Source organism: Podarcis filfolensis, assembly GCF_964270895.1.
Source record: "Podarcis filfolensis genome assembly, chromosome: Z".
NCBI classification, from domain to species: Eukaryota; Metazoa; Chordata; class Lepidosauria; order Squamata; family Lacertidae; genus Podarcis; species Podarcis filfolensis.
In genome coordinates, this window is record NC_139617.1 from 32138366 (window position 1) to 32164091 (window position 25726).

The window sequence follows — 25726 nt, forward strand, 5'->3', positions numbered from 1 at the left end:
TGATTTATACCAACACTGCAGTGTGCAGAATGTTGGTTCTCTTGGGATGAACCATCCCACTCACACACAGGAGCATGACTATAGCCAAGCACATTGTTTTTTAAAAAATGACGTTCCAACGTTATTTCTGGCTCCTGAATTACCTTTCTGTGCAGTCGGGGGTGTTATGCTCGCAGTGGATCCCGCTAAAGCCAGAAGGGCAAGTACAGGTGTAGCTGTTGACACAGTCCGTGCAGTTGGCGCCATTCTTGCAAGGGTTGCTGGCACACTCGTCAATGTCCTCCTCACACTTGGGGCCCCGGAAGCCAGCGAGGCAGTCACAGAAAAAGGCATTGATGCCATCGGAGCAGGACCCGCCGTTGTGGCAAGGATCTAGAGGTAGTGGGGAAAGGGGCAGCGATGGACTCTCATTCCATGGGGCTGATGGTTTTTTAAATTATTTTTTTGAGGCTGCCTTGGCCTCTGCAAAACTTCCCACATTCTTTCCTAAACCTTCTGTGTGAACTGAACGCACAAATCGCCCCAGCCTTTGATAACTCAGTGCCCTGTTATTTGTTTATCTAGTTAATAATAAACAAAATAAATCAAAGATAAAGCTTACAGAAACACTGCTGCAGATGGCTGCAAACTGTACACAGCTGAACATTATCACTGAACAGTCTTCCAAAACATTACAAAAAATGCCCATTTTCCCATGAAACCTGTTTTCCTGGCTTTAGATGTAGCCTTTTGTAGTAAGTTAGCATATCATAGTTACTGCCGGAGCAAATGTTCTCAGTTCTTTCAGACATAGCAGGAGATAGGCTTCTCCAACCCCCAACCCGAATTTTGAGCTATTACAATCTTAGTTAAAAGTTAAAAAGTTAAACACTATTTCTTGATCATTTTCCAGAAGAACATATTTTACATTAACCAAGCAGAAATATTTTATGTTCAAAGGGTATATGATTTCCTCACATAGCAGAGATCTTATTAGCCTGAATGAGTTTCCAGAATATTTATATTTGAGAACAATTCCAATATGTCAATGAATTTTCACAAGACCTCCCTTTCCTCATGTTAAGAACACCAGAAGAGCATGCAGGATCAGGCCAAAAGGCCCATCAAGTCCAGCATCCTGTTCTTTTCTGTTCCAATCAATCCTTCTTCCCAGGGAGCTCTGGGAAATTGTAACTCTGGCAAGGAATAGAGGGGTCCTCTTAACAACTCTCGGCACTCCTTTATAAACTACAGCTCCCTGGATTCTTTGGGGGAAATCTTGACTGTTTAAAGTGATGTGCAGCAGTGCTTTCAATATATGGTGCAGATGGGGTCCAGGTCTCCTAGGGCAACCCACTCCCCAGCCTCCTTGAGGCTCTTACTAGGCTGGCAGTCATCGACGTCCGTCTCGCAGGTGTTGCCTGTGAACCCAGGTTTGCAGACACACCAGTAGCTACCGTTCGTATTCTGACATGCGGCACCATTCCGGCAAGGGCTCTTCACGCACTCATTGATGTCGATCTCACAGGTTTGCCCTGAGAAGGCAATTTGAATGGATATTTATTTTTTACATATTTCATAAAATTTACAGAGTTTGATTGCTAAAAAAAAAGAAAGAATCTCAAATGAGGCTTATGAAGATTAAAAATTGCCACTAAGAAAAGTAGCGATATTTTAAGACATACAAAAATTGAAAACAACAATAGATTAAAAACAGATAAAAACTTGTACCGACTTCCTAAACATCTGGACAGGATGGCCTAAACAAAATGGTTTTGGCAGGTAGTAAAGGAAGGAAAGTGCCTGCCTGACATCAATAGGCAAGGAGTTCCAAAGTGTAGGTGCTGCCATACTGAAAGATGGGAGGTCTTACAAATTTGGAAAGGGCAAACTGTAACAGTGCCAGTTCTGCTGACCGAAGCACCTTAAACTAAGAAAGAAATCTTTGTCACTCATCACAGTATAGGTGCCTTTCTGAGATACTGAAGGAAGCTTAAGATTAATAGAGTACAAATTTAATAAACAAAACGATCAAGGGGATGGAGCGACTCCTCTATTAAGAAAGCTTGCAGCATGTGGGGCTTTTTAGTTTGCAAAAAAAGGCAAGGAAGAGGTGACATGACAGAAGTTTATCAAATGAAGAAAGTGGGCAGATCTCCCTTTCTCAGGACACTAGAACTCATGGATATCCAATGAAGCTGAGTGTTTGAATATTCAGGATGGATAAAAGAAAGCCTTTCTTCACGCAGTGTATAGTTTAAACTGTGGCACTCAGGAAGCAATAATGGCCACCAACCTAAAATGGCTTTAAAAGAGGATTGAACAAATTCATTGAGAAGGCCATCAATGGCTGCTAGCCACAATGGCTGTGCTCTTCCTCCATAGATGGAGGCAGCAATGCTACTGAATATTAGTTGCTGGAAACTGCAAGTGGGGAGAGTTTGCACCAGGTGTCCTATTGGGAAGACCCAGTTCTCTGAGTGCATGTTCTGGAAGTTGGGCAACAGGGGCAGTACAGGATTCCTATTGGTGTACCGACCTCCCCGCTGCACCAAGGATTTCCTGCCCGAGCTGCTTCAGGTCGTGGCGGACATGCTCCTGGAGACACCTAGCTTGGTTGTCCTGGGGGATTTTAACATCCATGCCAACACGACCTTACAAGGGGCTGCTCGGGACTTCGTGGAAAGCATGGCCTCCATGGGGCTGTCCCTGAATAAGTCTGGCCCAACTCATAGCCGTGGACATGCCTTAGACTTGGTGTTCACCTCTACGGACGTTGGTGATCTAACACTAACTAAAAGTGAAACAAAAGAAGTGCCATGGTCAGATCACTTCCTGGTGCAACTGGACTTCTCCGCAGCCCTTCCCCTCTGCAGGGAGGTGGAACTGATTCGGATGGTCCACCCCCACCACTTAATGGATCCAATTGGCTTCCAGAGAGTGGTAGGGGATGTTTTATCCCAAGTTGATGGCCTTTCAGCTGATTCCCTGGTGGCCCGCTGGAATGCGGAGTTAACCAGGGCTATTGACTGGCTCCGAAGCGCCCTCTCCGATTGCATGGAGCCCGGACAGCCCCGTGGTTTTCCCCGGAGCTGAGGGCGATGAAACAATCATTGAGACGGCCAGAGCGCCGGTGGCAGAAAACTCATTCTGAATCAGACCGGACACGGGCTAGAGATCAACGTCGAGCCTACCAAGTGGCAATGGTGATGGCGAAGAGGGCCTTCTTCACCGCTTCTATTGCATCTGCAGAAAACAGCAGCTGGAGACTCTTTGAGGTGGTTCGCAATTTAGCGGAACCACCTGCTCCATCGGGGCCCAGTACGGGCCACATGATCTCCTGCAATGATTTTGCAAAGTTTTTTGCAGATAAAGTCGCTCAGATTTGGGAAGAGGTAGACTCCACCGTGGGAGCATGGCCGGGGCGGGAGAGTGCTAGAGCCCTGTCTAGTCAAGTTGAGTGGGATCAATTCCAATCTGTTACCTCTAAGGATGTAGACAGGCTGCTTGGACCAGTGAAACCAACCACCTGTCTCCTTCATCCTTGCCCATCCTGGTTTATAAAAGCTAGCCGGGAAGGGCTGGGCAATGGGCTTCGCGGGGTGGTGAATGCTTCTCTCTGTGAGGGAGCCTTCCCAGACCTGCTGAAAGAGGCGGTTATCAAACCGCTTCTTAAAAAACCATCTTTAGATGCTGCCAATATGGCCAACTATTGCCCATTCTCAAATCTTCCATTCTTGGGTAAGGTGATTGAGAGAGTGATTGCTGAACAACTCCAGGCACGCCTGGAAGAAGCGGACCATTTGGATCCCTTCCAGTCAGGATTCAGGCCTTATCATGGGACTGAAACTGCCTTGGTCACACAGGTCGATGATCTCTGGCAGGCTAGGGACAAAGGTAAGAGCTGTTTCTTAGTTCTGCTGGATCTCTCAGCGGCTTTTGGCACCAACAACCATAACATCCTTCTGAACCGTCTAGAGGGGCTGGGAGCTGGGGGCACTGTTATACAGTGGTTCTGCTCCTTCCTCCTGGGCCGTGTTCAGAAAGTGGTGCTGGGGAGTGTGTGTTCAGACCCATGGGCTCTCACTTGTGGGGTGCCTCAGGGTTCTGTCCTCACCCCCATGCTTTTCAACATCTACATGCAGCCGCTGGGAGGGATCATCAGGGGGCTGGGCTGGGTGTTCAACAGTATGCGGATGATACCCAGCTCTACCTCTCTTTCAAATCAGAACCAGTGAAGGCGGTGAAGGTTCTGTGTGAGCGTATGGAGGTGGTTGGAGGATGGATGGCGGCTAACAGATTGAGGTTGAATCCTGACAAGACAGAAGTACTGTTTTGAGGGGACAGGAGGCAGGTGGGTGTGGAGGACTCCCTGGTCCTGAATGGGGTAACTGTGCCCTTGAAGGACCAGGTGCGCAGCCTGGGAGTCATTCTGGACTCACAGCTGTCCATGGAGGCACAGGTCAATTCTGTGTTCAGGGCAGCTGTTTATCAGCTCCATCTGGTACGCAGGCTGAGACCCTACCTGCCCGCAGACTGTATCGCCAGAGTGGTGCATGCTCTAGTTATCTCTCGCTTGGACTACTGCAATACGCTCTATGTGGGGCTACCTTTGAAGGTGACCCGGAAACTACAACTAATCCAGAATGCGGCAGCTAGACAGGTGACTGGGAGTGGCCGCGAGACCATGTAACACCGGTTTGAAAGACCTACACTGGCTCCCAGTACGTTTCCGAGCACAATTCAAAGTGTTGGTGCTGACCTTTAAAGCCCTAAACGGCCTCGGTCCAGTATACCTGAAGGAGCGTCTCCACCCCATCGTTCTGCCCGGACACTGAGGTCCAGCACCGAGGGCCTTCTGGCAATTCCCTCACTGCGAGAAGCCAAGTTACAGGGAACCAGGCAGAGGGCCTTCTCGGTAGTGGCACGTGCCCTGTGGAACGCCCTCCCACCAGATGTCAAAGATAAAAACAACTACCAGACTTTTAGAAGACATCTGAAGGCAGCCCTGTTTAGGGAAGCTTTTAATGTTTAATAGGTTATTGTATTTTAATATTCTGTTGGAAGCCGCCCAGAGTGGCTGGAGAAACCTAGCCAGATGGGCGGGGTATAAATAATAAATTATTATTATTATTATTATTATTATTATTATTATTATTATTATTATTATTATTTCTGCTGTTGCACTCATGTCCTGCTTGTGGGCTTCCCATTTGACCATCAGGTTGGCCCCTGTGGCAACAGAAAGCTGGGCCAATGGCCTGACCAAACAGACTCTTCTTATGTTCTTAATATCTGCCTGCTGCAGACATAGCACAGGCTCCCCAATGCTAACCATGGTTTGTGGTGTAATGGTAAACCACGGTTGAAAAAAAATCATTAGAAGAAACAGGTGCTGGAAAGGGGAGAAAGGAAGTGTACCCCTTTAAGACAGACTTTCAGGCTGAGTTTCCTGCCTGTCCTGGGGCTGTCTAGGGATTCCAAATGAATGCCTGTCATTTTGGGATCAGCTCACTGACAACATGCAAAACAACTGAGGCTAGCGCCAAATACAACCATTGATGTCCTTGGAGAAGAGAAGAGAAGAGGAGTGGCTCTTTGTAAATGAGCCCAGAAAGGCACCAGCAACAAGAAAGCAGGAATAGAGAGCAAAGGGAGAAGATTAACAGCGAACCACAGAGCAAGGGGCTGCAGGAAGGCAGGTGCATCCTAGGCAAACCAAGACCTATATAGCGGTTGTCACTTCAGGCAATAAATCAAGTAACCTGCCACTAGAGAGAGAGAGAGAAAGAGTGAGGGAGGTGGGTTTTTTTTGGGGGGGGGAGCTATCTGGGGCCTGTTCAGGGTATCTTTATTATTTAGAGCCGAGATGCAATACTCTCTTTTTCTCAATCTCAGTGTTGAGGGAGTTGGGTGGGGGAGGAGAGGGAGATTAACAATATCTGAGACCTAAGAGACTCTCAAAAAGTTATTTTACCACCTGCACACAGCAGAACATAATTTGCATTGGTCCAAATTTAAAAAATAAAATAAAACCAACGATATATGGTTGCATTTAACAGTAGTCTTACTCAACAGTATATCCCCTAAAGTTAATGAGCACAGATGTTATTTTAATCTTATTTATTTATTACATATATATCCCACCTTTTCCTCCCAAGGAGCTCAAGGTGGTGTACATGGTTTTCCTCCTACCCCGTTTCATCCTCAGAACAGCCCTGTGAGGTAGGCTAGGCTAAAAGGCAGTGACAGGCCCCAGATCATGACTAACTTAGGTCTACTGATTTCAGCATGTCTACTCTGAGGACTTACTTGGATACAAGCAATAGTTTATAAGAAATAGAAGGCTCAGTCTATTAAGTCTGAATGTTCTGGCTGCTGCATCCTGCCAAAGTCCAGCCTCCTGTTCTCACAGTGGCCAACCAGATGTCAATCATGAAAAACCCACCAGCAGGATTCGAGCACAACAGCAACCCCCACTACCTCTGGTTTCCAGTTTCTCGTGTCCAGAATCATTGCTGCCTCCAACCACTGAGGCAGAGCACAGCCATTGCGGCTAGCGGCCTTAGACAGTCTTCTCCTCCACTGATTTGTTTAATCCACATTTAAAGCCATTCACAAGAGATCTGCCGGATTGGGCCAAAAGGGGCCTGTCTAGCTCAGCATCCTGTCCTCACAGCTGCTAACCAAATGCCCCAATGAGAAGCCCACAAACAGCGCCTGAGTGCCACAGCAGCAACACTCCCCACTTGTGATTCCCAGCAACTTCAGGGGCATTTACTTCCTCCAACAGTGGAGGCAGTTACATAGCCATTGTGACTGGCAGTCACTGGCATCCTGCTCCTCCTCCATGAATTCACTGAACCCCTTTCTAAAGTTGTCTGAACTGGAGGTCATCCCTGTATTCTGTTGCAGTGAATGAAGCAGGCACCACCACCACTACATATGTGCATGCGGGCACCTCTGGAGACCATGGAATGGGAACCAAACCCTTACCTTGCCACCCTGGAGGGCAGGCACAAGAGAAGCTCTCAAAATCTTCAGATTCTCTGCACTTGCCACCGTTCTTGCAGGGACCGTCTGCACATGGAGCCAGGACATCCCGACAGGTCGGCCCTGGAGTGTAAATACATCAAAGTTGAGGAGAGTCCACACATTTGGTCAGGGGAACAGCCATAGCAGCTCAACAGGCTTTGCATGCAGGAGGTCCCAGTTTCATTTCCTGCCAGCGTCGCCAGGTAGGCTGGGAATGTTCCCCACCTGAAACCCTATAGTATCACTGCTGCCAGTCAAGTAGACAATCCTGAGCTAGACAGACCAACGACTCAGCATAAGGCACCTTCCGATGTCACTACTTGTGCTGGGGCTGCTGCTGCCAGCCAGTGTAGAAAATCCTGAGCTAGACAGGCCAATTGTCTTTGCTCAGTAGAAGGAAGCTCCTTACATTTTCTTGGTCCAGTACTCGCCCTGAAAATCTCGTGGACATGCTATGTTTTTCTCATGCTGCCCAATAAGAGTTGGGCTGATCTGTGTGTGCATGGAGAAGCAACATGCTGTGCAAAATTTTCGTGTGTGTGAGAGAGACACAGATTAACACACATTCCTGGAAACTTTTCTGTGCCCTTTGGCCTGTGGGTCTTCAGGGTCTTGCTGGGAGCCTTGAGAGATTTTCCAAGAGATTCTCTTCTTGGGGAAGAAACATACAGTGGTACCTCGGGTTACAAACACTTCAGGTTACAGACTCCACTAACCCAGAAATAGTACCTTGGGTTAAGAACTTTGCTTCAGGATGAGAACAGAAATTGTGCCCGGCAGCGGGAGACCCCATTAGCTAAAGTGGTACCTCAGGTTAAGAACAGTTTCAGGTTAAGAATGGACCTCCTGAACGAATTAAGTTCTTAACCCGAGGTACCACTGTATTTCTTATCCCTTGTGAAGGGGTGTTTTGGAAAGGTACGTCCCCAAATTTCACATGCTTCTGTATGCTGTCAGGGCGACCCCAATAAGGGAACACTATTTGTGTGGGGTGTGCAAGTTCAACTTAACTCGTATTTTCTCTCCTCCACACCTCTGTCCCATTGTCTTCCTGTTTACGAAGCCAATATTCCCCACATTTTACGTTATCTCCCTTGTCAGGCCCTTACCATCCAAGGACCCTTTTGCTGTTTTCCAGAAGGGGGCCTCTGACTCCCCCATTTTTCTCTGGATTGTTTCCACAGCAACTGGCCAAGGCAGGAAAGGAGTCATGGCTTCCTCTAATTGTGTGCAGGATGCTGCTGTTTTGTGAAGCAGGAAACAGGGCAGAGGACGACTCAACTCAGCAGAAAATCCCTGCCCTTACAAAGCTGATGGACCTGCCTATGCAGGTGATGCGGGAGAGGCCTCCATCATTCCAAAAGGAAGCATCCAGGGGCATGAGCGAAAAGTCTTTTTGCAGTATTTTTTTTTTTAAGTGAAAAATGGACTCATTGAAGAAAAGCTGGTTCATATAAGAAGGCTTTCTCACAGAAAAAGGTGCTGCAAAATGTGAGTGTGGGAAAGGAGTCCCTCCTGTTCCAGCAAACCAAAAGATGACCTCCCCCCTCCCCACTCAGGAGCATGTGAAAATGATAAGCGGGAGGAAGCATCCTATGTTTAGAAAACTCTTCCAGCTGGTTTTGATTTCAGAGCAGAAAACAGGAGCAAGCAGCCCTTCAGACAACCTTGACGTAGGTGCTTCTGCTGGCCTGAATTCCGGATTTGCACAAAAGCTAAGATCACACCTGACCCCATGTTTAAAGCAGCACCATGCCACTTTAAACAGTTATGACACCCTCCCCCCCCCAAAAAAAAGCATTCTGGGAACTGTAGCTTGTTAAGGGTGTTGGGAACTGTAGCTTTGTGTGCAGTAAATTACAGGGTTCTTGGAGGGAAGACATACCTGGAAGATACATTTAAAGCAGTACCACACCACTTTTAACAGTCATGGCTTCCCACAAAGAATCCTGGAAACAGCAGTATGCTAAGGGGTCCGAGAGACCTCTATTTGCTCACACACACACACGCACCAGAGCTACAATTCCCAGAGCGGTTTAATAATCAATCCCTCTTCCCAGAAAACTATGGGAAACTTTCTATGCTTCTTATTAAAACAGCCCTTTATTCAGACCCATGAGAACTAGAACCTTATTTTATATTTAAGGGGGAAAGCAAGAGCTCAGCAGCATGCAATGGATGCTTTACATACAGAAGGCCCGAGGTTCACCATCTCCAGACAGGGCTGAGAAAGACTCTCTGCCTGAAGAGGTGCTGCTGCTGGTCAGTGTAGAGCAAGATGGACCAATGGGTCTGACTTAGCAGAAAGCAGCTTCCTGTGCTGCCACAGCTACAGGTTTTTGATCCAGGGTTTGGTCTCTTACCGGTGTAGGGTGGAAGACAGTTGCACTGGTAACGGGCCACGTCATCAATACAGGTCCCTTGGTTCAGGCATGGGTTGGAGGCGCATTCGTTGATGTTGGTCTGGCAGTTGGGACCTGTGAAGATCGAGAGACCCACATGCACGGTCAGCCTGCCAAAGCTTGCCTCCTCTCTCCATGACTCCTAGGCTGGGATCCTTCCCAAGCCAGCCTCCCTGAAGCCTTTAACTGGTTGCAAGTCCATTTCCAGGCCCAGTTCAAGGTGCTCACATTAGTATTTGGAACCCTAAACAACTTAAGTCCCAAATACCTGAGAGGCAGCCTCCTTCCCTTCAGACCCTCCTTGGGCGTTGTGGTCGGTAAAGGGGACCCTCTTGGTAGTTCCCACTTCCATAATGAGGGAGGTGTCTGGGAGGCAGTGGCGTAGCGTGGGGGGTGCAGGGGGGGCGGACCGCACCGGGCGCAACATCTGGGGTTAGGGCAAATCAACGGGTTTGGGGGCGCAAATCCATGGGTTAGGGGGCGCAAATCCACGGGTTAGGGGGCGTAAATTACTTGCCTTGCCCCGGGTGCTGACAACCCACGCTACGCCACTGCTGGGAGGGAGCCTTCTCTGTGGCAGCCCCTATGCTGTGAGACTTCCCCTCAACAGAGGTGTGCCTGGCACCTTCACAGTACAGCTTTTATTTATAAAAAACACTTTTTTATGCCGCTGTATCTATGATTACAGTGGTTTTAAACAGCATAAAAACATTAAACCAAATAATAAAATCATTAAAAGTTTGAAGCTAGTTAAAAATAAAAATAAATGAAATCAAACGTCCACAGGCCATTGTGGGGATGTACTCTTAATTGCCTGCATAGGTTTGGAGAAATAGAAAGGTTTTCAGCAGGCATGCTGATGACGTATCTTCCTCACTCTGGTCTCTGACACACCTGAGAGGCATATGTTTAGGATCCTCCCTATTCTTATGACCTGCAATTTTATTCATTCATTTATTTGATTGATTGATATACCGCCCTTCATCATAAGATCTGAGGGTAGTTCACTGAATAAAATGGAGGATAAAAACAAGTAAATAAGTAAAACAAAACAGCAAAACAATACCCCACCCACGTCCCACAGAAACATTTAAAAGGCTGTAGCATATTAATCAGCCAAAAGCCTGATTGAAGAATGGCATTTTCACCTGGCACCTAAAGATATATGATGATGGTGCCAGCAAAACCTCCTAGGGGTGAGGATTCCACAAATGGGGAGCCATGACGGAGAAGGCCCATTCTCGTGCTGCCACCCTCTGGGCCTCACATGGAGGCAGCACACGCCAAAGGGCCTTGGATGATGAACGCAGAGTCTGGGATGGATTATAAGGGGAGAAGCGGTCCTTGAGGTATTGCAGGGCCGAGCCATTTAAGGCAATTTGTTTAAACTGCTTTTAATGTTGTATTTTAAATTGTTGTGACCCACCTTGGGGTCTTAGGGGTGAAAGTCCTAGTCCTTCTCAGACCCACTGAAATTAATAACCATGACTAACTCAGGCTCATTCATCCCAGTGGGTTTACTCTAGAGCAGGACTAGCACTGGCTACAAAAACTTCGGAGCACCTGGAAGTGAGCAACCTGTGGCCCCCAGCCTCATTTTATACAGCCTCCGACACCCCCTGAAGAAACCCCATCCTTCCATTTAATCGAAGTTTCTTCCTTCTGGTTTGTTTTCTCCTGGCTTTTAATACAGTTCGATTGTTTCTCTCTCTCAAAAAAACCCCCAAGAACAGTGACCAGAAAGCTCCACCCAGCAATTGGACCAGGAAGCTATTGGACCAGGAAGCAATTGGACAAGAAATAACCAGGAAGTCTAGTGCCACCTATTGACTGGACTATAGAATGACACTACCTGTTACACCACAGGCCAGTCACAGGCCTTGGTGTGCTCAAGGCAGGGCAAGCATTCCCTGTCCACTCTCCCCAGACCTCTTACCGCTGAAGCCCTCCTGGCAGGTACAGATGTAGCCGCTGGTCATATCTTTACAGGTGCCACCATTCATACAAGGGTTGGATTCGCACTCGTTGTTGTTGATGTCGCAGTTTGTCCCGCTCCAGCCTGGGTCACAATCGCACTTGTAGCTGTTGTTAAGAAGCAGAACGCGCATGAGCCCCACCCTGAGCATGTGCATGTGTGAAGGCTTCCAGATGTTTTGGATGACACAACTCCTGCTCTTGACAGGTGAATTGTGGTCCAAAGAATCTGGCGGGTACCAAGTTGGCAACTGAAAGGGCTGGTGCAGACTGTGTGTCTACAGCAGCCACCCCCCCAACAGAGACCCATCTTGTAGTCCATCTTGTAATCTTTGGTTCCAAATGTCTGCTGCTCAAAGCAGCTGCCATCCTGCCACCCCTGGATGCCCTGTTCCTTTGAGACACTGTGCATGTATACAGTTCTAAGAACCTTAGAAGGGTCCCACAACAGCTGGATCAGGCCAAGGAGGCCCCATCTAGTCCAGCATCTTCTTCTCACAGAAGCCCACAAAAGGAGGACCTGAACGTATTAGCCACCTCCCTGCATGTGATTCTTAGCAACTGACATCAAACTGGCAAACAAAGACAGGAAGCTGCCAAACTCTTGGCCCATCTACCTTAGCATTCTCTACACTGGCTGGCAGTGGCTCCCCAGAGTTTCAGGCAGTGGACAGTCCCAGCCCTATTGGACTTTCTGCCTGGGAAACATCTGCTGTTCTACTAAGCTGGGACACTTCCCGAAACCTCTCTGGACTCTCTTTTCCTTGGTGTATGGCGGCTGTTATCGGAACATGAGAAGAGCCTATTTGGTCAGGCCAATGGCCCATCTACTCCAGCCATCTTGTTCCCACACTTGGCCAACCAGATGCCACTATTCGGTAACCCACAAGCAGGACTTGAGTGCAACAGCCCCACTTGTGATTCCTAGAAATTGGCGTTCAGGGGCAACTTGCCTCTAACCCCATAGATTCCATGCAGTCACAGGAAGACCACATCTCTTACAGATGCTTGGAGGATAATGCAAACCAAGAATGATTCAGAGCAGACTCAAAGAACATTAGAAGAGCCTGATGGATCAGGCCAGTGGACCATCTAGCCCAGCATCCTGTTCTCATGGTGGCCAACCAGATGCTTCAGTAGGACCTGAGCACAAGAACTCTCCAGTTGTTGTTCCCCGTCATCAGTTATTCAGAGGAAGACTGTCCCTAGACACAGAGCGGTGGTTCCCAAAATTTTGTTGGGCCACCGTGCCCTTGGCTCCATCAACTCATCCCCACAGCCCCCTAACCTATAAAAAGCATTATTCAGAAGAGTGGTTTTCACAACTCTCTAAGGAAGGTAACAGCAGAATAAAATTCAAAACAGTAACGATTAATTGCACATTTATTCAAAATCCAATTAAAACTATTGAGTTTAATTAATTCAACAAAATTGATGGAACTTGATGCAGGGATGCCAGCTTTTCAACATCTGATAGTCATTTAGCAAGAGTCATAGTAACTCCTTCACTGTGCAGCAAATTCTTAATGCGATGCCTGGGCTTCATGAAGTGATACCAGTTTCCCAATGTCTGGTTTCAAGTCACTTAGCAGGAGTATTAAATCACCACATTTAGGAATCTGATTTCTTTGCTTGGATGACCACACGAAAAGCATGTTCCACCAAATGTGATGTTGGAATTGCAACAAGGAACTTCTAAACCACTGTCTATCGTTATGTGCAGGGTAGCGATCAGAAATTTCCTTCTGTAGCCAAAATGCTTGGTACGATTTCTTAGACTGAGCCTTCTGCTCAGTGTCATTTTGTAGCTTCCACAATGTATTCCTTTGTATATTCCTTTATATTTTTGGTTTTTAATGTTGTACATACATTTCTCTTTCTCTTTTTAAAAATTGTCTTACTGTGTTATATAGAAACTGCTTAGATGGTTTTTCCCCCATATAAATCAATAGATAATTATTGATGATGATCCTGTTGTCATGGTGCCCAACCAAATGACTATGAGAACCTGAGAGATGCCTGTCTGGGAGGTGACCCCAGAACCTCTCACCTTGCTCTACTCTCAGCTTGGCAAGGACCATGTGAGACAGCAGAGGGAACTCCCCCATGCCAGGCAGAGAGCCCCAGAGCCGCCTCCCCAGAAGCTTACCCATTCAGGCCATCATTGCATTTCCCGTGAATGCAGGGGTTGCTGTTGCACTCATTGACTTCCGAGAGGCACATGGGATCATGGTAGCCCTCTGGGCAGACGCAAACGAAGCCGTTGATGCCGTCCCTGCAAGTGCCTCCATTGTGGCAAGGGTTACTGGCACATTCGTCAATGTTGATGTTACACATCCTCCCTGTGAAGTTTGGGTAAGAGAAAGAGGTCACAGGCTGGCCCAGTGTCACAACCCAGAACCAATCACCATAGCTGTAAAGAAAACCCAATACAGTACAAGAATGGCTTCCCTGCATTGCACTGCAACGCAACCATTGTTGGTTTAGGTCCCTTTCAACTCCACAATTCTATGGTTCTATGATCCCACCCCCCGTCCTCACCTGCATATCCAGGCTCACAGGTGCACTCGTAGCTATTGATTTTGTCAATGCACTTGCCATAGTCACACGGATTGCTGGCGCAGTCATCCAGGTTGACCTCGCAATTGGGCCCTTAAGAATAAGAATAAGAATTTATTTCTATGCCATCCATCTGACTGGGTTGACCTAGCTACTCTGGGTGGCTTCCAACAGATTAAAACATCAAACACAGTAAAACACCAAACATTAAAAACTTCCCTATACAGGGCTGCCTTCAGATGTCTTCTAAAAGTCAGGTATTTATCTCCTTGACATCTGCTGGGAGGGCATTCCATTGGGTGGCCATGGCTGCTGAGAAGGCCTTCTGCCTGATTCCCTTAACCTCACTTCTCACAATAAGATCCTTGGAGCTGGATCTCAGTGTCCGGGCTGAACGATGGGGGACCCAAGCTGGATACTACAGCAAGAAGGGGCTGATTGAGCCTCTCGCCTGAGGAAGGCTGCAGCATTTGAGACTTTTCAGTTTAAAGAAAAGGCAAGAGAGGGCATGGTAGAAATTTGCAAAATTACACATAGCATGGAGAAAGTGGATAGAGAAAAGCTTTTCTCCCTCTCTTGTAACGCTGGAACTCTGTGGGTATCCAGTGGAGCTGAATGATGGAAGATTTGATTTCTTCTGTCATCAGTGGAACTCGCTCCCAATGAAGGCAGTGATGCCCATCAACTTGCATAGCTTTAAAAGAGGATTAGTCAAATTCATGGAGGAGGAGAGGGCTATTGATGGCCACAAGCCATAAAGACTATGTTCTGCCTCCACAGTTGGGAGGCAGCAATGCTTCTGAATACCAGTTGCTGGAAACCACAGGAGGGGAAAGGGATCTTGTCCTCCATGCTAGCCACTTTAAGAACAGGACACTGGACTAGATGGGCATCCTTTGGCCTGATCCTGCAGGCTCTTCTTATGCTCTTATTTCCTGCTTGTGGGCTTCTCACTGGGACATCCCCGAGTGGGCATGAGGTGCTGCCATGCTGCTGGATCAATTCCTTGCAAGTACAGAATGGTGATGATGTGGCCCTTGTGAAAATGGGAGTGATTCCCATAGCTAATCTACGTGCTGAGTGCAGAAGTACTTTCCTTTGTCTGTCCTGAGCCTTCGCCTTACCTAAGCATCCCTTAGGATTTAATTTTATTTTTTTACAAAAAGACTGCTGCAGTGAACACCCCTGGGAGCTCTTACCTGTCGTCCCTTTGAGGCAGAGGCAGTTATAAGCATTGTTCCGATCCTGGCAGGTGCCCCCGTTCTTGCAAGGCTGGCTCTGGCACTCATTGATGTTCATGTCACAGAGACGCCCCGTGTAGCCTGGGTGGCAGAGGCAGGTGAAGGTGGCAATGCCATCTTGGCAGGTCCCATAGTGGCAAGGGTCTGGGTCACACTCGTTAATGTCAGTCTCACAATGGGGGCCAGAAAAGCCTGAGGAGGAGACAACACCAAGCAGGTCATGACAATCAGTCCATCAGTCAATCAATAAATTGGGAGTCAGCCACCCCAACACAGATCTCTGTTTTATACTGGGTTCCCCCCCCCCAAAAATATGTTATTGTTTTCACTTATTTATACAAGAAGCAACAATGAATATTAAACCATGTCACCCTCATCCTGCAGAAGCACCAAATGTCCATTTAATTACAATTAACTTCAAAGATTTAAACAAATGTACCATTCCACCAGTTGCCAGGTGTCCTCAGAGCCTATAACCATGTTCTATCGATGTTGCATATATATCGCAGAACTACACCAGTTTGATTGAACAGTAGTGGCTTGATTGTTAGTTTGACTCTCTTGGACGTGTTGTCCATGTGTGCATTAATATTAAACCCCAGAATTGTGAGGTCCAGATATAAACCACGTCTGCACTTAAGAGTCTACCATTCTGCTGGTGTTAATGTATGTGCTATTTCCTTATAAGCTGCTTTGAGTTATTTTTGTAAAAAAGCAACTTGTAAGCCTAATAAACAACAACGAAAACCAACACAGGGCAACCCATAGGCAACTTGCAATTAAGTTTAAAAACTTTTCAAAACTTTTCAAATTCCATCAACTGCTGAGTAGCCTGGGCAGGAGGCAAGGAGAGGAAAGTCTTAACGAGGCACTGAAAAGATGTCAATGTCTGCAGCAGGTGGGTTTCACTTGAGAAAGCATTCCAGAGGTTGGTGGGGCACAGCCAATAAGCCTCCTGTGGACACCTTCTGAGCCTCCTCTCTCTAAGGGAGAGCCTGATCACAGAACACCAGTATGACCAGTCCTTACAGGAATCATAGGTGGCTCTTCTCATTGCTGTGACCTTGAAGCTGGTTTGGAATCAGCGCCTGGTGTAGGAAGTGGAGGCCAGTGAAACTATGGAACTCACCCCTGCAGGAGGCAGTGACAGCCACCAACCTGGATGGCTTTAAAAGAGGATTGGACAGATTCATGGAGAAGGAAGAGGAAGAGGTTTATCAGCGGCTACTAGCCATGATAGCTGCACCCTGCCTCCACGGTCAGAGGCAGCAATGCTTCTGAATCCCATTTGCTTGAAACCACAGGAAGGGAGAGTTGCTCTTGTGCTCAGGTTCTGATTGTGGGCCACTGTGGTTGGCCACTCTGCAAACAGCATGCTAGATGGCCAGATCCAAGAGGCTCATTTGATGTTCCTATGTCATGGTCTGACTTAGCATGAGGCAGCTTCCTATACAGATGAGTTCCTGGGGAAGCCCCCACAGAGAGCCTGGGGCACAGAAGCTGAACCAAACACACACCAAGTGCCCTTGAGCCCAGCAGCTAACAACCCCTTTGCCAGCCAGCATGGCCAAGACATGGATAGGGGGGACCCTGGCTGCAAAGGGAAGACAGCGCGTGGCAAGAGGATTTGGAGGGGAGGTTCCCTAACGATCGGAGGAAGGAGAAGGAGCCGCACCCCCCTCCCTACTGCCTCCCAACTGAATGCAAAGAGAGCCTGGCTTTGTCCCCAGGAGCGCACAATGGCTCCCCTTGCACAGACTACCCCTTTCTTCCTGTCTTTCGCAGGAGCCCAGAGGCAGCCTCTTTCCCCACTTTGTCTGCATGCAGCTCAGAGAGGCTGGCCATGGAATCCAAAAGGGCAGGACCAGGACGGGAGGGGGAGGTGCGGGTTCGGTTGGGACAAACGGCTGCATGTACGGCTGCCTGTATGGAAGGATAATAGCAACTGAGAAGTGCCGGGAGACAGAGGAGGGAGGAGGACAAAAGCCGGGAGTGGGGGGAGGAAGAGGGGGGTTGGAAGGAAGACAAAGTCAGGCTTTGACTGTTCCCCCCCTCCCCACAGGCCTCCCCCATCAACGAAATCCTCATCTCAGCTTTTCATCGGCGAGACCAAGATGCTCATTAGAGACTGTTCAGCTGGAAGATTTTTAGCGGAGGACCCCCACAAAAGCACCTCTGTTCACTGCTGCCGGCTCATGGCGTCGGCTTTGTCCCCAAACCTACTTGAGTTTCACTCGTCGAGTGCGCACGGCCCCTGCTACCCCCCCCCCAAAAAACCCCGTGTGTATGTGTATGTGAGGGTTTGGAAATGGCCTGTTTTTTGTATTGCTCCGTCCCCGCTTTCTCCTTTGCGGGGAGGCGAGGGGCCCAAGAAGGAAGGAGGAGACCAGAGGCAAAGTCCCCAATGGCTGGCACACAACACCCCCTTCCCCAGCAATGTTTGGCTTTCAGCCAAGGTGAGGGGGGGCTGCCTCCATTGTGTCAGGTGCTGCACAGAGCAAAACTCATGAGGAGTGGGGGAGAGAGGGAGGAAATGGAAGCAGAGTCCAAATATTTTTTTTGGGGGGGGTGCCACCAGTTGTCGGTGCCAGGGACCCTGGCATTGCACCAGTCAAGAATCAGAGCTGCTGCTCCTCCCCTCCTGAAAGCATTTCTAGGTTGCAAGCCGAACTGAGACCCCTCTAGGCCTTTCAGAAACATCTGAGGAAGTGTCATGGCGGCATCTGCTTGGCATGCAAAAGGCCCCTGGGCTCAATCCCCACATATATCTCCAGGTATGACTGGAATCATCTCCTGCCTGAAAACTCTGGAGTGCCACTGCTGCCAGCCAGTGTAGATTGAGCTAGAGGGACCATGGCATCAGTAGAAGGCTGGTAAGCTGCTGCCTCTCAGGCTACTGTCAGAGGCACAGAAGGAGGACTTAGAGTTTTTTTAAACACACACATACAGAGAGAGAATAGGCAGTAGCCTGGCTTTACGAGCAAAGTGTGTGTTAGACTCATGTCTGATGAAATGCAGAAAAAGAAAAATTAGGCACTACTCAGTGCAAACAGTAATGAATTAGATGCAGTCTCAGTATATGGCACCCCCAACGTAACTATTTAACTATTTAACTCAGCCATTTCTTCAGAACTATGAGGACTAGAATCTTACTTTATTTTTAGGGGAATGGTCGGAGCTTTGTGGTATACAGCCCCCGGAATCTCCAGGTAGCCCTCCTCCAATAAAAGCCCTTATTGTCCTGGGGATATGGGCGATTTTAATGACACTGTTGTTAACAATGTTCAGTCCATGCTTTACGGTGTGTGGGTTTTGTTTTGCAATTCTTGTTCCAACATTGTGTAACATTCTCTACTACGTTATGCTATTTTGCATTACTTTGCAGTATACTTTGGAACTCCCTGCCTAGTGACAACAGGCAACCACCTTCACCGTACTCTTTCTGGCACCTGTTGAAAACATTTTTGTTTAGACAGGCCTAACCAGGTATTTAGAAAGTTGATGCAAGCTTTAGTTCATTGTGCTTTCAACCTTTAAAAAAGTTCTTAAATTATTGTTGTTTATTCTTCTTATTGATAATTTGTTTTAAGCATTTTTGTGCTGCACAGAAGGCTTTTGTTTTCAATCAAGGCATGTTATGAAATATATACTAAAGCATATTAGAGACTTTCTTTTAGCACCAAGTGATAGAAAAGTCTAATAAATCAAATCCCTTTGTGTGCAGTGAAATACATTATTTCCGCAGTGGGCTGCCCCGTCTCAGAATCCTTGCCCTCCAGAAGAGGTCAGAGATCCCACACCCCCAACCCTGCTTACCTTCAGTGCATTCACAGGTGTAGGCATTGGGGCCATCAACACACTTGGCACCATTCTTGCACGGGGTGCTGGCACACTCGTCAATGTCGTACTGGCACAGGTGGCCATTGAAACCTGCCGGGAAACAAAGAGGCTGAGCTTGGCCTGAACACCGACTTCAGGATGGTTGAGACCCCTGCAATGGTCACCCTCCTCCTCTCCCTTGCTGATAAGGAACAAATATGGCTCCCACCTCTTCCACAGGTGAGAAGCCTCTTCTTGCCCAGTCACCTGTGGCAAGTAAGGCATTCCTCTAGATGACCAGAAAGGGAAACTGTAGGGGCTTTAGGAGAAGGGCTGCGGCTTAGTGACAGAGTCACTGCTTTGCATGCAGAAGGTCCCAGGTTCAGTCCCCGGTTGCATCTCTAGGTGGGGCTGGGAACATGACTTGCATGAAACCACTGGAGAGTTGTGGCTGCCTGTCAGTGGGCACAATACTGAGCTAGATGCTGGAAACCATGGCATAGGGAGGGCTCTTGTGCTTAGATCCTGCTTGCAGGCTTCCCATACGGGCATCTGGTTGACCACAAGTGAGAACAGGATGCGGCCTGATCCAGCAGCCAGGCCCTTCTTAAGTTCAATTTTAGTTCTACTCAAGATAGACCTATTAGAAATTACGGGCATTCCTAACTTCAATGGTTCTACTCTTCAGTAGGGCTTAGCTGGCGATGATCCCTTTGTGCACATCTTTATCTGGTCAGGATGCAGTCCAGACACCCTGCTTGAATTTCCCAGTCACTTTTATTTTAAAAAAGGAGTACCCAAGGGACAGTCAGAGGAGTTGGGAATAAAAGCCAAAAAACCTTTTCTGTGAAATATCTTGATGAATAGGCTGTCATTATACACTTCACAGCTGCCTTCCCACAAACATCCTCAGCCCCAAAGTGGGGCGGGGGGACCCAGTTCGGGGCGGACAATTACGATAACTCTTGTGATTTCCCACAAACTGGAGGGTAAAGCTGTATCCCGGCCCCCGTCCTCAATCCCTTAAAAAATGTCCAGAAATGTGAAAATGCAAACTGACAGATGGGCACTGCTCCCCCTTCCAAGATCTTGTCCTGTCTCTGGAAATCTTCTCTAGAGAGCGTAAAAAGCATGTCATGGGGGCCTGGCTGCCCCCTTTTTTCGGTTGCCCCATTTGGCACAGTGCCCAGGTGCGAAAGCGACAGCCAACTCTCTCTGTCTCCAGCACCTTCTTAGTTACACATTTTGTTTCTGGGAAGTTTGCAGCACCGAAGCAGTAGAAATCTGCTCCACTTCGCTGCAGAAAGCCAATATGACTTCTCTCTCCCACCCCCGGCACCCTCTGGCCACCATACATTTTAAGTACTGTGATGCCACTTTAAAAAGCCACGGCTTTCCCCCAAGGAATCCTGGGAACTATAGTTTGTTCAGGGGACTGAGTTGTTAGGCAACCCCCCATATTCCCCTTACAGAGCTACAATTCCTAGAGCAGTTTAACCATCAATGCCTCTTCAAAGGGAACTCAGGGAACTGTAGCTTCATGAAGGGAATAGAGAGGTTTCCTAGGAACTTACAGCACCCTGAACAAACAGCAGCTCCCAGGTTTCTTTGGGGGGAAGCCATGACTCTTCAAAGTGGAATCATGGTGCTTTATGGTGTGAATGTGAAGCTCGCTCTCTCTCTCTCTCTCTCTCTCTCTCTCTCTCTCTCTCACACACACACACACACACACGCAAGGACCCCTAAACTATCCCTACAACCAGGATAAGAAAAAAGAGCTTGAAAATGTGGGTTTTTCACACACCCCTCCATACACACAGAAACTCTTCCAACTAGACGCTGAAGGGGAGGGGGACCTTCAAATCCTCTTCTTGCTAGTAAATTGTGGCTTGTTGTGGCAACTATTCCACATCAACACTTGGGGTGCCAGCCTTCTGTACCCTGGGGCTCTGCTTCCCCTCCATTCAGCCCCCAAATCAAGTTTTTCAGGGCCTTCGCTCTCCATCGCCATGGAGACGGCTGCCTGGGGTTCTGAATGGGCGCTGGACTGGCTCTCCCTGAGAACATCTTATTTACATCTACAGAGGAGGAGGAGGTGGAGGAGGAGGAGGAGGAAAGCCCGGCCTCTCGACTTCAAAAAGCCCCCAAAGCCCCATTTCATGGATTATCTGGCGCTCTCCCCCATTCTCTCGTCCTGTGGACTGCAACACCTCATTTAAATCCATCCAGCCTTCCTCTCATTCTGCCTCTCCCAGCTTCCCAGTGCTCCCCCTCACCAACTTATTCCCCAACTAGGGGGGTCTTTATAAGTGCAAATCTTGTTCCTGCCATTATTTAAATTGATCCTCGGTTTCTCACTCCCTCGCTTTCATTCTGTCTCCCAGATGAAGGAGGAAGTAGAGCTTGGCTTGAAGGCCTCTTTATGCTGAGAGGAGAGGTGTGTGCATTTGCTGTTCTGAGTTGCACAAAAAAGGGGGGGTGTCAGAATAGGGCAAAACAACCGCCAAAGTAGCAGCCCCTTCTAATCAACAGGGCAGAACCACTAACCCCCACCCTCAGCATCTTAACTCTGCAAAAGTGGCACAGAGGCTAGTTGTGCAGCTGGTGTGGCATAACTTCGGCTGCTTTTACATGACAGTCTATTCCACGGGTAGGCAAACTAAGGCCCAGGGGCCGGATCTGGCCCAATTGCCTTCTAAATGCGGCCTGCAGATGGTCCAGGAATCAGCGTGTTTTTACATGAGTAGAACGTGTGCTTTTATTTAAAATGCATCTCTGGGTTATTTGTGGGGCATAGGAATTCGTTCGTTTTTTTCCTTCAAAATATAGTCCAGCACCCCACAAGGTCTGAGGGACAGTGGACCGGCTCCCTGCTGAAAAAGTCTGCTGATGCCTGGTCTATTCCCTTTTCCTGACATTTCCCCAACTGCTAGTTTCCATGTTATATTTGAGCTTTCACACGATGTAAATCCACTTCCAGGAATATAGAGAAGGCTGCAATCCCAGGACAGTTTATCCCATTTTCCTGAAGTTTCCCTAACTGTTGATTCCTGCATTATATATGAGCTTTAACATGGCGAAGAAGCCACCTCTAAAAATCTAGTGGAATGTAGAGCAAGTTTTAACATGTATCTCTGTTACTTGCTTCCAGAAGAAACGTCTGTTTGCAAATAACACAGAAATGAGAGTGAAACCTCCGTTGCATGCTGCTATATCTCTGGTTTTCATCTCATGCAAAAGTTCAAATATAACACAGAGGAAACGTCATGAAGGCGAAATAAACTACCGAGTGAATGCAGCCTCTAAAAAGGTAACAGGAGCCACAGAGGTCATTGGTTTTTTCCTGTGGTCACAACTACTTACCCTAAATTATATTTGCTGTTAGGAATCTTGTAATGACAAAGCAATTTTACACACACACACACACACACACACACACACACACACACACACACACCCCAAATGATAAACTCAGTTTCTCCATAGGGCAGGCACTGAGCAGAGAACGGAACCAGTCCTGTCTGCCTGATGATGAGTGTGCCTGGGTGATTCCCAAGCTTCCCAGTGCACACTCCTCTCATCCACACATGACGTGCACACCAGGGCCCTGAGCACAATAGCACTTCCTTGCTAGCCACCCCCCAGCAACTGGCATTCAAAGACATAACACCTCTGATGCGGGGGCGGGGGGGTGTCTTTCTGTCCTGAACACAGTGCAAATTCTGTCTGTGCAAGGCAGATTTCTATTTAAACCTGCCCTTTATTTACAATCATGAGGACTAGTAACCTTACTTCCTTTTTTAGGGGAAAAAGCCACCAGTGGCATGGAGCCTTCTGCTTTGCATGCACAAGGTTCAAAACCCCAGGGTTCAGCTTCTGGTGGCTTCTTTAGGTAAGGCTAGGAGATACCCCCTGCCTGAAAGGTAAACTGGACCTCTGGACTCAGAGGTTTCCTTTACTTACCAGGGCTAACAGCAGTGGCAGGGCCCCCCCCCAACACTCCTTCAAAGACAGGGCAACCCACTTCTCAACACCACATTCCTCCACCTCAAATGCAGGCATGGAGCCCCTTGGAACTGCCAGAATTAAGAGACATCAGAGGAGAAGCATCCAATTTCCCCCGAGCTGCCCACTCTGAGCATATTTCAAACCTGCCGGCAAGGTTTGCCTCTGGGTGGTGGATTAACTGCAGCTCCGTTCTCACTACAAAGGCTTTGCACTGAAGGCGGAGAGATCGATGCCCCTCCACCCCCACCCTACCCCGCTCCAGTAGTACCTCTGGGGCACTCGCAGGCAAACTCATTGATCTTGTCCACACAGTTCCCGTTGTGCAGGCAGGGGCTGCTGGCGCACTCGTCCGTGTTGATCTCGCAGTAGATGCCCTCGTAGCCTGAAAGGAGTTTCCCGACAAGGAAAGAAAAGGTAAGCCTAAAGGAGCTCCCCTGATGCATGCTGAGAGGACAGCACACCTATAGCAGAAAAAGGTCCGTGCCTCAAAGAGCCAGCAGCAAATGGCTCAAGCTGGCAAGGCCAGCTCCTCCTTTGGCTTTATGGTGGAGGAGAGACTCCTGGCTCTGCTTAGCCACTTTCTCCTGCATTTCGGTGGCAGCAAAATGTTGCAGTGCATCAACACATATCAGGTCTGCTCTTGTTCAGGATGTGATGCATGTGTGTGTGTGTGTGTGTGTGTGTGTGTGTGCACGCCTAAGCAAGGCTCTCCCACCCCCTTCCTTGACCAGCTGCAACACAACAGCCCTGCAGTGTTGCCAATGGGTTTTACTCTATGGTAATTGCTGCCACCTTCCATCCTCCCACTTACTCCTGCAGCCCAGAAGGGAGGGGATCTGGGGTGCACCAAGGCAATTACTTTTAAAAGGGCTCTGAGCCTGTGCATCCAGGCTAGGGTCAAAGCAGCTTGCTTGTTTCCCTGGCAGACCCTCTTAAACTTCCTAAAACCCAGGCACTCCAAGACCAAAGCACCCTGTGTTTAAGGAGGCAGCTCTCTTACAAGTTACTCAAGAGTGTAAAGGCAGCCCACACAAACCAAGTCTCTCTCCCAGATCTCAGAAGAGCATGCTGATCTGTTTCATGGGGTTCCCACCTGCCCCTCTTCCTAAGATCAGAAGGAAATGTCCTTTCTCTATGGTCCCACTTGTTGCTTATGGCAACAAGAGACAGGGCCTTTTCAGTAGCTGCACCAACCCTATGGCTTTACTTCACTGGTAGGAGAAGTCCAGGTGTGGCAAACGTCGAAGCAGAATATGCCCAGATGCCACCTCTCTCCTAGGCATCAGGCTTCACACAGTGCAGGCACAAACTGACATACAAATAAATTGTAACAGAGGCTGTCAATGTGGTGACCTGCAGCTGCTGCTGGACCACCAGCTCCCAGCATCATTCACAAGCACTGGCTATGCTGAGAGTCAGGTTTGATGCAGTAGTTAAGAGTGTTGACTAGGACCTGGGAGAGATCAGGGTTAAAACACCCCACCCTCCAACTTGGCCACAAAGCTTTCCAGACAGGAACTTGGGAGCCAGTCACCGCCTCTTAGCTTAAGCCCATCCTCACAGGCTTGTGGAATTAAATGAGGAGCAGAGGAAGAACCATGCATGCCACCTTGAACTCCTTCGGGGTGTGTGTGAGAGAGAGAGAGTAAGTGAATAATGAAGGGAACTGGGAGTTCAACAACACCTAGAGGGCACACTACTGGGGATACCTCCTGGGTGGTACGTAGAACTGGGCACTCACCGGGCATACAAATGCAGTGAAAGACCCCAATCTGGTCCAGGCAGGTGGCATCGTTCTGGCAGGGGTTTGAGGAGCACTCATTCACATCAATCTCACAGCGGGGGCCAGAGTAGCCTTGCTGGCACTGGCATTCGAAGGAGCCCTCTGTGTTCAGGCACTTCCCCGCATGCTCACAGGGGTTGGCACCTGTTGGATTCAGAACCATTAAAAAGACATAATCAGCATTCTATATTAGCATTACTGGTCTTCCGAGTTTGTACTGAACTGTGTTAATTCTTTACTACTCCTGTGTTCGCCTTTGCTTTATCTATATGCTGTCGTGAGTTTTTCAATACAATAAATATTGTTTGCTCATTTGTAACACGGTTGTTGTTGTGAGATGCTCTGAGCTTGGCACTGCCGTTGTGCTTTTTTTTTCCCCTTCCAGAAAGCAGCAAACAAATATTAAATCAAATCCAAATTGAACACACACACAAAAACACAGTGAAGAGAAGCAGTAGCTCCCAAAGGAAGCAACAGAGCATGACTGGGGATGGTGGCCATGGATCGGGACCTCCCAGCCTGCACCTTTCTGGTTCCTGGCCTTGTCCTTCCCCAAACTCTCTGTTTGCATGTAGTCTCCTGAGCTGGGTTTCAGGATTCCACTGTACTCCTTGAGTATTTCTTATGACGACCTGCTCTAGCTAGTTCCCTATTTTGGGGGTCCAAATGTTGCTAAATAATGCAGAGTGTTAACTCTGGGCAGATTCAATGCCCTTCCATATCCCAAGTGCTGTGGGACAGCAGGTATGCTGGCTCCCCTCTTTCCTTCAAGGTATTATGCCCCTTTTAACTATCAGGAATCCACAAAACAATGTATATCTGTTCTGCAATTACTAAACTGGAGTTTGGCAGCAAAATAAATTTGGCCCCTTTGCTGACCAAGGTCAGTTCAACTTTATGTTAAAAATCTAATGGAAGATAAAAAC

The 25726-nt window shown here is 48.1% G+C and overlaps 1 protein-coding gene across 3 annotated transcripts in view; it reads right to left on the reverse strand.

Moving 5' to 3' along the window:
* NOTCH1 (notch receptor 1) overlaps positions 1-25726 on the reverse strand; it is a 98243-nt gene that overhangs the window by 28228 nt on the left and 44289 nt on the right. For all 3 annotated transcript variants that reach the window (XR_014543824.1, XM_083596209.1, XM_083596210.1), the window contains 11 exons: positions 24759-24944; positions 23286-23399; positions 19007-19120; positions 15149-15382; positions 13932-14042; positions 13540-13732; positions 11353-11498; positions 9378-9491; positions 6976-7095; positions 1362-1514; positions 144-372 (listed from right to left, as the gene is read on the reverse strand). Coding sequence is in view for 2 of the 3 variants with exons in the window: in XM_083596209.1 (XP_083452335.1) it covers positions 144-372; positions 1362-1514; positions 6976-7095; positions 9378-9491; positions 11353-11498; positions 13540-13732; positions 13932-14042; positions 15149-15382; positions 19007-19120; positions 23286-23399; positions 24759-24944 (1714 nt within the window). In the remaining variant the exon portion in view is untranslated. The remainder of the gene's footprint in view (positions 1-143; positions 373-1361; positions 1515-6975; positions 7096-9377; positions 9492-11352; positions 11499-13539; positions 13733-13931; positions 14043-15148; positions 15383-19006; positions 19121-23285; positions 23400-24758; positions 24945-25726) is intronic.